We start from the raw sequence: 14303 nt of genomic DNA on the forward strand, positions 1-14303 counted from the left end.
ATGACATGGAAACTGAGACACCTTTGCACATGTGTTTATGAAAAAGATACAATCAAGAAATGGTTAGACATTGGACGTGATATTCTTCAAGATGAACAAGAAATCGAAAGATTCTACACAATGAAGAATAATTGTCCAACTCATTTCTCACACACTCGACTCTATCAACCACTGACACATGACTTGAAAAGCTCGAACCAATCTAAATTACAACTGATACTGATCAACAAGGATATATTTAATTATATTTCTCAAAATTGTTTCACTGTCATCAAACTCGAATGTTGTGAATGGGATGATACATTTGAGAAACATGGTAACAATGCATATTGTGTTGCACTCAAACACTTTACAACAATAACAAGTGATTGTCGTCGTCACAATATTCCCAAATCACTTCACAACATCGGCAAAGACAAACTTGAACAAATCACAAAAGTTGTATTTTATAATGGTGATTGCTTGCAAGATTTAATCAAACTGCTACCCAATCTCACTTGTATTGAATTTTCTAAAAAAAAGATGGGTGCCTTCCGAGAATTAAGTCTAGAGAATCTGAGTAAACTCAAATCTCTCACCAAATTGGATCTTTCTGGTATTCGTTTACAACGTGATGTTGGTTTGGCAGAAATCAATAACCTACCACTCAAAAAACTATGTCTCCCAAGTTGGGGTTCATCATCACTGTATAATGGGCTCTCAAACAAATTAAAACGATCAATCACCAAGATAGCTGCCACTCCCTATATGGATTTAAGTGTATTTCTAAATCTTAAACATATATTGATTACTTCCGAAAGAGATACATCCCGGTGGAGATTACCACAAACCGTCACCAAAGTATCCTCAAAATATTTAGAAATTGGATTCCTCCCTCACAATCGACAAGTAACCAAATTCAAAACCTATGATATGTTTACCGATAAACAAAAAGTACATACATTCCTTAAGACACTCTCGGATCAGTGTCATCATGTTAAAACGGTGATCAGATATGGCGATTGCCCAATAAACATTCCAAATGATCTATTTGATTCATTTAATTATCGAATAGATCATAGTTGGTCATCAATGAAAGGCAACTCTCACCATTATGCATCTAGTCAATATTTACGACTTGGAAGAATCAATTATCAACCAATCATAATCGATAGTCATAGTAGTGATCCTAAAGTTTCAAAACTAAAAAATATTAAAGAAATAATTAATTAATAAAATCCATACCTTTTCGTTCGTACAACATGTCTTTTTCAAGTTATTGTTGGAATTGTACTCAATTATTATAATTACTTTATCAAAATTTAATATTATTTTTTAAATCACTCTTGTATGGATGGATGAAATTATAACATTCAAAGGTGTGGTTGTTGGATGTAAAAGTGTGGGAAAGAATACCCAGTCATTGATTCTTTAGCTGAAAAGAATATCAAATCTAGTTGAAGATCTTTGCATATTGATGATTCACCCCACTACAAACTACATTACAAACCTCTCGTCTTTGAGAAATTTCATATTCATCAATGTATGACTGTATAATGAATGTGATGATATCAGAGTTCTTTTGCGAAAATTCTTTTTAAGAACCTTTGCATTTTTAATGATATTTGGGAGTAGTTCATTATAAAAACTAAAATACTTTGTTATACTAGGATCATCATAGTAGTAGAGAGATTGAAAGTGTAATATCAGAAGAAACATATCATGATGTTCAACAAATATGTACAAGTAGTGATTGCTACTTTATTGGTTGCTGCTGTTGTAGCTATCAATGCTCAAAAGCCATTCTATTGTCAGGCTCCATTACCTGTATGTTAAACTATTAATCAATGATCATATGTTATATCATCATTTACTAACAACGATCATCTATCTATCTATCTATATCTATATATCTATTCATTCATTTAGAACCCTTCAGAAGATACTGATGGAATGACATTAAGAATGGTTCAAAGTATGTAGTATTTATTTGTTTCAATATTATATGATAAATGAAAGAACTAATTACCTCTATTATTTATTAGTTTTAACTAGACATGGTGATAGAACTCCATTATACAATCCACTTACCATTCAAATGAATGATTGGAATTGTTCGTTGTCGACATACATGTATCCATCACCAAACGATCAAGATGCTTCGATCAACTCACCATCGATACTTTTCCGTAAGGTCTATCTCCCCAACCGTGAATATTGGCCAGGTAATTGCTCAAACGGCCAATTGACTACTTTGGGATGGGAACAACATCAACAAGTAGGTACTGTATTTAGACAATTGTACGTCGAAAAGTATGGTCTCTTGTCACCAGACGGATTGGATTTGAGCGAAGTTTGGGTCCGTTCCACCGATGTACCACGTACTCTTCAATCGGCTCAATCTGAAATCAACGCTCTCTACCCACCCAACACCAACGGTGGTGTCAACCCAATCGATGTTCTCGACATCCACACCATGGACGACTATTATGAAAACATGTATTCTCCAAACGCACAACTCTGTCCAATCCTCAACAGCCTCGGAAACAATGCCACCAACTCCAAGCCATACCAAATCTTTGTCCAACAAACCGCTCAACTAAGACAACAAATCATGTCTGCTCTCAAGGTCAAGTCATTCCCAGGCTTTTACAACTTTATGGATCTCTTCTTTGCCACTCAATGTCACGACCTCCCCCTTCCAAACGGTATCACCGAAGAGATTGTCAATGCCACCTACCAAGCTGCCTTTTTCGAAGACTCTTATCCATTGTCTTTCCCAATGATCTCTCGTCTCGGTATGTCAACCTTCCTCGAAGAACTCTTGGACAATATTAGAAACTTTATCAATGGTGATATTTCTTACAAGTATATGTTATTCTCTGGTCATGATGATTCTGTTGGTCCATTTGTTGTAAGTCTAAAAAATATATATATATATATTTAAATTAATTATTAAATATTTATTTATTAATTTAATTTATTTCTTTATTTTCTAGAATCTATTTAATATTTATAGAGAATGGGCACCTTATGCATCACATGTTGAATTAGAATTGTGGCAAGATGATAGCAGTAGTGAATACTACCTCCAATTCAAGTTTAATGGTCAATCATACACTTTGGATGGTTGTCCAGGCGTCATGTGTCCAATTGACGATTTCTTCTCTATTGCCTACAACATTTTAGTTCCAGATTATTACGATGCTTGTAATCAAGGTGGAAGTTCATCTGATTCCTCTTCAGCTGATTTTTAAAAAAATCTAATTTAATTAACTTAATAAATTAATAACAACAACAACAATCTATATATTTTTTACTAAATTTATATAATCCTCCCATTAAATAAAAAGATCATGTGAGATGATCGTCGTGAATGATACCAACAATGGGGTCGGGGATATAAACGAAACCATTATTATAAAATCGGTATGTTCATTGTAGTTGATGAAAACCATCTCTCTCTCTCTCGTGTTGATTAGATGGATGGTTGACAATTCATGTAACTATTCAAACGAATTATCTTTAGTACCCACATTTTCAATAATAGGGGAAAGGTTGTCTGGTCGTTTGCAAAGAAGCAGCATCATCATCCCCTCCTATGAGTGTTCTCATTGGCAACATTTGATGGTGTCCAAAAGAGGCTCAAAGGTGAGCCACCTCCATCGATATTTTGGATGATGGGTTCCGAGAGTTTTGTCTTTGCTCGACCAACGTCGGAAATAATGACAAGATATTTTGGATTTTTCGAGGCACCTGGTAACAAACTCACAGCAAATGTATCTGTACGCTACAATCGATTTTTCTGGTCTGGAGAGTTTGGGACTATTTTCGAGTCGTTTACAGCCATCCTCTCTCACGAGCGGGATCTCCTATCAATCGCCAATAATGATTGTTTTTTTTTATTCCTCTTCTCCGCATATTTAGTATCAAACAATTAATTATTATTCGTAGCAGCAGCTGTTATTATTATTAATTGTAGGAGATAGATATTTTTTAAACAAACAGGCACAACAACAACAACGAAACAAATCGATTTTTCATTTTTGTTTTTTTTTTTCTTTTCCCAACAAGAACTCTGATCATAGAAAGTGAACGAGTACACGTCACCTCTCCCTGTGAAACAAACACCCTTTCCTTTGCATCATTCACAAACCGAAACTTCCCGTCAAAAATAAAAAATAGAAAACTAGAGCCAAACTTTCAAAGTTCCCAACAACACACAACACAACACAACAACAACAAAACAACAATCCCAAGATAATTATTTATCTTTTTTATCCTTCCCCCCCCCCTCAAATCACACAATCGCATTATTATTATCTAGCATCAAAAACAAGACAAGATTCATTTTTAGATACCAGTACCACATACACACACAATTCGAAACTTTAAACAATCATTCATCCACAAACACACATACATTATTATCTTATTCTCATTGTGTTTTTTTAAAAAGCTATTCTATTCTTATTCTATTTAGATATCTATCGCTATATCTAATCTATAATCATTATATATCAACCAATTTATGTTTAAAAGGAGAAGCACCAAGCTAAGCAGTATCAACATACCTCAATATGTCTTTGTTTGACTTGTCAAATAACAATAGTGGGCATGGCGGCGACCTCGACGACCAATCGCTCACCTGTCTTCTTCAATCAAACGTATCAACGCCATCCTCTGCAGCAACACCCTCTCCTCCACAGTATATCATCAACTATCAACAACAACAACAACAACAACAAAATCAATCACCCTCTTCATCATCTTCTTATCAGGACAATAACAACAACAACAGAGACTATGTAAATAATTTAAATCACAATGGTAATAGATATGTTGGAAATAATATCAGTGATCCCATATCGGCACTCCATGATATGCAACAGCAACAACAACAACAACAATTCATGCAAGGCAACAACAACAACAACAACAACAATCCCAACACGGATTTTTTCAATTCCTCTTCCCCAACAACAACACATATCCCTTCCACACAATATGGTGGTGGTCATCACCAGTATGAGCATATCAACAACAACAACAACACTGGTTCATCATCATCATCATCTTACTCTAATAATAATGGCGGTGGCATGATGGCCAACATTAGCAGCAGCAGTGATGGAGGTAGTGTTGGTGTTGGCAATGGTAATGGTGGCAACGGTGGCGGTGGAGACTATAGCTCGCCATTGAGCGAGTTTAGCGGCACATTGGGAGTATGTGGCAGTCCTCAGGACACTACCAACAACATGGTAGTGCCACACCTTCTCTCGGCATCAACCAACTCTACCACATCATCGACTGGTACAACCGTGTCAAATGCCACCGACACTTCCAACTATGTTACCAACTCTTCTCCATTCCCATCAGTTTACAATAACACTAGTAACAACAATACTGGTGGCAGCGGTACTATTATGGGTTCACCCATTCAAACTACTTCTACTTCTGTATTTCAGAGTTCAATTCCACAAACATCTCAACAACCACAACAAAGAATTAATGATCAACAATCCCAATCACAACAACAATCATCACCACCACAACCACAACAACCACTACCACCACAACAACAACAATCAACACTACCATTACTTGACCAACCAAATGTATTCCAACCAGCCCCACCACAACACACAGCGGGTAGAGTGTCATCGATTTTGGGATCATTTGCTAGTTATGGACCTTCGCCAGCACTGTTGAGTTCACAGTACCTTTTCCAATGCACACCTACCTATTATGCAGCCAAGAAGAATCAAAAGATTGGTATATTCCTCTACCACAAGAACGACCTCAACTTTCTTCACACTCAACACCCCCAACTCCGTCTAAAGTTGACGTCTGTCGCACCCTATTGGACACCGTCATCATTTACTCGGAAGGACAACAAAAAGAACATTGAAAGTATTGCTCCAACACAATTTGAACAGATTGAAGCCGTCATGAAAAAGGGTGAAGTCTTGTTTGGACCGGTTCGTATCCAAAAGACTGGTTACTACTTTTTAAAGTGTTATGTTGAATTACCTCCATTCCCATCGGAAGAGGAATTACCATTCAAAGATTTTTCATTCACATTCAAGATTTATTTTTATGGTAGTCCTTCTAAAAAGAAGAATGGTTCATCTTCATCATCATCAACATCATCAACTGAAAGAGGTGAATCATCAAATGGTAATGGTGATTCTGATAGTGATGATGAAGGAAGTTCCAACAACAATGATAACAACAATAATAACAATAACAATAATATTAGTTCAACTGGTTCAAAGGAAAGACCAACTTCAAGTATGTAAATCATTTATCACAATATAAATAGTATTTATTAATCCAATTTTTGTTTTTGTTTTATTTAGTATCAAATATTCATATTAGACCAAATGAGAATTTAATGAATTATATTTCACATCTTCAAGAGACTGGAGCAAGATGGAGAGATTTGGAGAATGTCTTTGATATCTATATCAAAAAGTATGAAAAGACACCAGAGATTTTATCAGAGCTATTCTTTGAACAAGGTATTGCCGCAACCTTTGTTGGTAATCTTCATGAAGCTCAACTTCAAATGGATAGAGGTTTGGATACATTTTATACTCCTGAAAATTTGTAAGAGAGACAACAAAAAACAAAGACAAAAAAAAAAAAAGAAATAATAATATCATTAACCATTTCTTTTTCTTTTCTCTTCTTTTTTAGATTTAAAATTAGTTATTTAAAATCAGTTATATTTAGAATTCAAAAAAATTATACAGCATCTAAATTACATCTTGATACATGTGACTTTTTATACAAGAAAATAGATTTGGGTAATCTTCATCAAGCTCAATATTATTTTAACAAAGCTGCTCATGATTATGGTATGACAAATTAATTTAAATTAAACAATAATTATTACATTTATTCCAAAGATATTAATATTAATATATTTCTGTTTATGTTTAGATTGTTTTGTTGCACAAAAAACCAAACAAAATAATTATATTATGGTTCGTGATCAAATCATTGAGAAATTCAAACAAGCAGCCGATTTCTATAAAAAGGATTATGAAAGTTCAGATCCAAACTCTACTACCAATGCTAGAAGTATCAATGGAACATACCGTGCCAATATTCGTATCACTCAAACTATTCTAGGTTCTTCCAATCTAACAGAGGCTGATTTAACCAGAGCTGAATCTTATCTTACAATGTATGTAATATTTTAAAATATATATATATATATTATTATTATTTTTAGAATATATATATTAATTAATAATATTTTAATTTTAGTATTCCAAATATTCAATCATATACATTTACTCAACGTACACAAGTTCATTTATTGTTTACATGGGCTGATTTGATGTTGTCAAAGTCGTATCAATTATTTAGATCCAATCACCAACAATCATTCCACATGTTGGCTCAATCACTAGAGTATATCAACAAGTCGGCCAACTATGCAAGCAAGTTGGGATTCAACAATGAGATTAGATACACCAACGATCGTTACCAAAAACTCTTTTCAGTTGCTCCAAAATCATTTATCAATGCTCTCACTGGTGCTAATCTCCTTGGCAATCAATCAATGATTACTTCTTCTAATCCTTCTGTACCAGCATCTGGAGCCCAATTACCTTCTACCTCTATCACCTCCACCACCTCTACTACTACCACAACAAATCAATCTCAGGCATCATCCAATCAAAATAATTTAATCACAACAAATAACAGTCAAAATAATCAAAACAACAATAATAATAATATTCAAATGACAAGAGGAAATATAGAATTTAATCAACACCAACAACAACAACAACAACAACAACAACAGCTACAGCTACAACAACAACATCAACAAGTATATACTAACAATAATAATAATAATAATAATATAAATATGAATATAAATAATAATAATAACAACAACATGCTAAATAATAACAAGATCATCATGACTAACAATACTAATAATAATAATGGTAATAGTGGAAATAATGGAAATATTATTGTGAATAACAACAGTGCCACCAATAATAATAATAATAATAATAATAATGACAACGGAAATATTGCTATACAGAACTCTTTAGTTGGATTGCTTACAGGTGCCATCCCATTCAACCAAACACTTTTGAATAATTTAATATTATTGCATAGTTTAAGTCAAACTTTAAATAATAGTGGTGGTGGTGGTGGCGGTGTTGGAGCTGGTACACAGCAACAAGCTGGAGGTGCTTTAAATCTATTATTAGGAGGATTATTAAATACACCACTATTGAATAATCCCCTTTTAAATAATTTAATGCAACTTTCAAACAATAATAATCAAGATAGTAATATCAATCTCTCAAATATCAATCTTTTGACTGCCAACAACAACAACAACAATCACCCATCCTCCACCACCACTTCATCCATTCTAAACTCATCACATTCACCAAGTTTTCATTTGACTGAAAATCAACAACACCAACAACAACATCAACAACACCAACAACAACAAGTACTTGTAAATAATAACAACACCAACAATAATCTTTTATTTTTAAATGGATTACAACAACAACAACAACAGCAACAGCAACAACAACAACAAACAATGATGAATATTCAATCCTACGCCAATCAAGCCAATCTTGACATCTTACAAGATTACCTTTGTTCTCAGTCACCTACACAATCCATCACCAAAAATGAAAATAACTATAAATAAATAACTTTTGAAACGATGGAAAGTAATACAAAAAATATTGGTGCATCCACAAGCCTGAAGGAGTATTCCAAATGTCAAATATTTATTAGAGAGAGCGTGATAATAAATATTAATAACATATTAATAATAATACAATGTATATATTAATAATAATAAATACATATTAATCTGATTTTTGTATTTTTGTTAACTAGATTTTGAAAAAAGATAGTTTTGTATGTTTTTTTTTTTTCTTCACTTTGAAATCTCAAGTTATTATACTATACTCGTTGATTGATGATCATCTCTTTCTCAAGATTGTGGTAGTAGTATTGAATGATTGAATACTACTACTACTACTACTACTACTACTCCTGCCACAATCATCATCAACAACCTAGTGCATCATCACTTCTTCTCTTTGGCATCAACAATCAATCAATCCTGCTGCAGCTTAGTGCAGCACTCGTTTGTGTGTGTGTGTCAGTGTGGCGGACAGCCAATGAACATCAAATTTAATTGGGTGTGTTGATTGCATTCACCTTTTTAGTCAAACTCGTTTAAGACGACAGACTGTGAGACATGCAACCCCCACCCACAAACTCATCATCATCATCCAGCAATGAAAATTAATTATGCGTATTAGATTTATAAACCCCCCACTACCCACACACTAACTAATATTAAAAATATTTAAATAATATTACCAAGAGTTTCTTGGTATACCCTAACCAACCTGCTCTCTCTCTCTCACTCTTTATTTATCCACTGATCATCCATTTTATTTCTTTTATGAAACTTGTTTCAAAAATCGTATGATATACAGATAATAATAATAGTGTCCTACTATTATCTCTCTCTCTCTTTTACCTCTCTATACTATATCCAACTCAAACTCTTCAAACTTTAATTAACCATTTCTCTTTCTCTTATTTTTTTTTTTTTTTTCTTTTCTACTTACCTTCCATCTATCTATAGTCTTACAGCAACACAATCATTACTACTACTACCTATCAACAATCAAAAAATCAAATCATTTATTTTACATTCATTATCCAATCATGAATCCATTAATTATCATCTTTATTTTGTGTATCCTTGTATCATCTGTTTTTGCCAATATGTCTTGCGACAACCAATATGTCTTTGTCAACGACACCAACTCATTGTCATCATCATCTTTCTCATTGTTCGACCATGTTGAACAACAATCAACTATCCTCCAAAATAAAAATATTTCTTTGAAAATGATAATGCAGCAATCATCCGTTTCATTGTCATCTTTTAATCATTTCGAACATCCAATCATTCTTAACAAAAACAAAAACAACAAAAACAACAACAACAATAATATCCATTCATCTATTTCACAAACCAATTTGATTCAAATCATATTGTTTCTCAATGTCATTTACCATCAAACCATACTTTTATTCCTGTCTATAACAACAAAAATAATAATAATTTATCTTTTAATTCATCAATTTCAATTCCTTTTGTTTTGTCCCAATCCCATTTACAGTTACCATTAAATCACTCAACCAACAACCATATTATTTTCTATGACGAGGAAGAGGAAGAGTATGTTCAATTGAACAGCAATACCAGCAACAACACAATCTCATGTTTCAACCATGTTGAACATCAATTAATTTCCATCAACTCTCCATTACCAATTAGCAGTTTTCCATCGTTTTCACACAATATTCACTTTAGCTCAAGCCATGTTTTGTATATCTCAAATCATTCAACAACCAAAAACCATATTATTTTAGAGGAGGAGGAGGACTTCAACAGCAGTCCAATTTCAATCTCGTGTTTCAATGTTAACCATCAATCAAATCTCATCTTAGAGGAGGAGGAGTCTGTTCAATTGAACAGCAGCAATACAATCTCATTTTCGAATTTCAACCAATCAATTCCCATTGATAATAATAATTATAATAATAATCAAAATAATAATAATATTTTATTCTTCAATGTCCATCAATCATCGATTCCATGTTTTAAATCTAGTGATATTTTAACTCATAATCAATCACCACAATTAATATTAAACCATTCAACAACCAACAACCACATTCTTTTAGACAAGGAGGAGGAGTTTGTTCATTTGAACAGCGGTCCAATTTCAATCTCATGTTTCAATGTTAACCATCAATCAAATCTCACCAATAATCATAGTTCATTTTCATTTCCCTTAGAGGAGGAAGAGGAGTCTGTTCAATTGAACAGCAGCAATACAATCTCGTTTTCATATTTCAACCAATCAATTCCCATTGATAATGATAATAATATTTTATTCTTCAATGACCATCAATCATCGATTCCATGTTTTAAATCTAGTGATATTTTAACTCATTCAACAACTGACAACCACATTCTTTTAGAGTTTGTTCAATTGAACAACAGCACACATTCATTAACATGTTTAGACCATGTTAAACATCAATCAATTCCAATTAATAATCAATCAAATAATAATAACTATTTTTCATTAATTCATTCATCATTATTATTGATTTCACCTATTCCATTTTCATCTGATTATTTTAACTCTTCAAACAAATCCACATCATCATCAACATTATATATATTATCAAATACAATCAATTCAACAAGATCAAAGACAATCCCATTTTCAAAATACTCCAGCAACATCTCAAGTATAGAAAACAACAACGCGGTAACAAGCTCTGACAATTTCAACCATTTTACTGATACCTCTTCTTTTATTTTTATAGATACCAAAGTTGCCAACAATTATTTTGATTCTCTCAACTGTTTCGGAACCAATCATTCAAATCATACAGCAATACAACAACAACAACAATCATCATCACCAATCAATCATGATGCCATCCTCACCACGGTCCACATTCACAATTCAACTCACAATCCACATTCACAAATGATTCCACCATCTTCAAATAATAATAATAATACCAATGTATCAGACTCACTTATTCACTCATTATACATGTACACTCCATTTAATTCAAGTGATGTTTCGACCAATTGTCGATCATCACCATTTCTCTTTAATCATTCAACAACCAACCATTTTCTTTTAGAGGACAAGTCGTTCCAATTGAACAACAACAACAACAACAACACAATCATCGATTCCATGTTTTAATTCAAGTAATATTTTAACTCATTGCCAATCAAACAATCTGACAATCCTCACCAATCCATCCACCCTCCACATTCATCTCCAATCGACCCACAATCCTCAAACCATTGAACAATCTTCAAATAATAATAATAATAATAACAAAAATACAAATAAAAACAACACAAGACCAACAATTAATAATAATAATATTAACAATAACATCACAACAACAAATAATAATAACAATAATAACAACAACAATTCCTCTTCCATAGACAAACAACCCCCTCATTGTTCACCAACCAATAATGATCGTAATAATATTGCCATCTTTGCCAATCACTTCAATCCACAGTCATTAAATAATACAAATAACAACAATAACAACAATAACAACAATAATAACAACAATAATTCATTGTCATCATCATTCTCATGCTTCAACCATGTTTCATTCATCTCAACCAGCAATCAAACAAAAAATATTAATAATAATAACAACAACAACAATAATAATAACAATAACAAAAATACAAAAACAAATAACAACATCAATAACACAAGAACAACAAAAAATAATAATAATATTACAATCTTTGCCGATCACTTCAACCCACAATCAATCACAAATCACTCAACAATTTGCAAACAATAATAATACAAACAACAATAATCCAAACAATAATCAAACAACAAAAAATAATCCAACAAACAATAATAATACAAACAACAATAACAATAATAATTCAAACAATACAAATAATAACTTAAAAAATAATAACAAGAATACATTTGATAATAACAACTTAAATAATAATAACAACAACAATAATAACAATATATTATATATGTCACAATCCAACTCTTCCTCCTCCTTTTTTACCTCTTCAATGTACATGCGACCCCTCATTGTTCACCAACAAATAATAATTACAAATCACTCCAATCCACAATCTTCATTCACCAATCAATCATTCATTCATCTAGTCAGTTGCCCCTCCCAAATCCAGTGATCAAGAGTACCAGTTTCCAAGCAACAATCACCACCATTCGTAGACCAACATAATTAACTCTGTATCAAATGTTGATAATTAATTATAAATTTACTGACTCTTTTTCTTTTTATTTTATAGGTACATTACTCTTTCAATCATTCTCTTCAACTCTTTTGGTAACATCTTAATAATAATACAACAATAACTAAAAATAAGAATAATAATAATAATAATAATTACAACCAACAAAAATAACTAATAATTGTAATATTAATAATAATTACAACAACAACCAATTACAATCCTCTTCTTTTCTAAAAAAAAAGATATTCAATTACTTTTACCCAAGTGGTTTCCCTCTCTTCCTACTCTTTTCTTTTTATACATTTTCCGTTGCCTCGTCCGTGTCCAGTCCATCATCATCCATCCATGTTCCACGTTTCCCTAGGCTTTTATACCCAAAAAAGATATTCAATTACTTTTACCCAAGTGGTTTCCTTTACAAAAAGATAATCAATTACTTTTACCCAGAGGGTTTCCCAGGTTCGCCCCCGTGTAAGTCGATTTTCTTCGCATTGGGGGCTTTTTTTTTTTTTTGGACTGTTCCCATGGTCTAAACAACCATGGGAACAACCAAAACTATATTTTTCTATTTCTTTCTTTCTCTCTTTTCTCTCTTTTTTATTTATTAATTAATTCTTTTACCCGCCAAATCAATATTATTTTTCTGACGAATTTAAAATTAATTAATTCATCATCAGAATTGTAATAATTATTTGTAACAACAAATATTTGTGACAATACAACTGTAGCAATATGTGTCTTTATAAAGGTGTGCATCCAAAGATGGTTTATGGGTTTGTAACTTTAATTTATTAAAATTAAAAACTTTAAAATAAAAATAAAATAAAAAAGCAACCACACACCACTTCACCAACTCTGACTTTTTGATCAGACCAGACCATTTATTTTATTTTTCTTGAATTTATAATTATATAATTAATTACTTGTTTCTCACATAATATCAATATTTATTCAAACATATATATATATACATTATCAACTATAGTATATGATAGAAAAGACCATGGTGATATGTAAATTAATGTTAAGACCTCTCTTTGTTTTAAGATTAATATATATTTCTTTTTAACTATTTTTCAATCATTGTTTAGCTCCATCCTCCACCAACCATTCATCGTGGTCATCCTCCACCTTCCACTATCCATTCATTGATAATCAATCGGGCATCGCCAGCAGCCATCATCCGTTGTCCATTGCCTCTCCAGTCATCATTGCCGATGATCAACTATCATCCACCGGTGGAAGACCAACGATGTAATATGCAATATCCGCCAATGAATGATTAAAAATTAGAATTGGAATCATCAAGATAGATTCTTTGACAAACAAAAAAAGGTAGTAATATTAATTTATAAATCATATAAATATTATTTTAAATATATATTTGTATTTTAGAGAGGACATCTGCAATGTACCAAAGTAATTTCATGATAGATTATGTGGG

At 32.3% G+C, this 14303-nt stretch overlaps 3 protein-coding genes across 3 annotated transcripts; all 3 read left to right on the plus strand.

Moving 5' to 3' along the window:
• Positions 1-3236, plus strand: cf60 (component of the counting factor complex; the record flags this gene model as incomplete). Its single annotated transcript, XM_004356263.1, has 4 exons — positions 1-933; positions 1909-1954; positions 2025-2893; positions 2979-3236. 4 exons carry the CDS (start codon positions 1-3, stop codon positions 3234-3236), a joined length of 2106 nt encoding a protein of 701 aa, XP_004356316.1.
• A 1323-nt stretch (positions 3237-4559) lies between these two features.
• On the plus strand, positions 4560-8683 carry DFA_08834 (uncharacterized protein; the record flags this gene model as incomplete). Its single annotated transcript, XM_004356264.1, has 5 exons — positions 4560-6273; positions 6342-6591; positions 6682-6842; positions 6928-7174; positions 7258-8683. 5 exons carry the CDS (start codon positions 4560-4562, stop codon positions 8681-8683), a joined length of 3798 nt encoding a protein of 1265 aa, XP_004356317.1.
• A 1040-nt stretch (positions 8684-9723) lies between these two features.
• On the plus strand, positions 9724-14145 carry DFA_08835 (uncharacterized protein; the record flags this gene model as incomplete). Its single annotated transcript, XM_004356265.1, has 8 exons — positions 9724-10068; positions 10185-11328; positions 11407-11644; positions 11808-12424; positions 12914-12951; positions 13102-13330; positions 13608-13636; positions 13951-14145. 8 exons carry the CDS (start codon positions 9724-9726, stop codon positions 14143-14145), a joined length of 2835 nt encoding a protein of 944 aa, XP_004356318.1.
• Between the last annotated feature and the right edge of the window lie 158 nt (positions 14146-14303).

This window comes from Cavenderia fasciculata (genome assembly GCF_000203815.1).
Source record: "Cavenderia fasciculata unplaced genomic scaffold Scf_ET2XIPL01COFD4-5, whole genome shotgun sequence".
NCBI classification, from domain to species: Eukaryota; Evosea; class Eumycetozoa; order Acytosteliales; family Cavenderiaceae; genus Cavenderia; species Cavenderia fasciculata.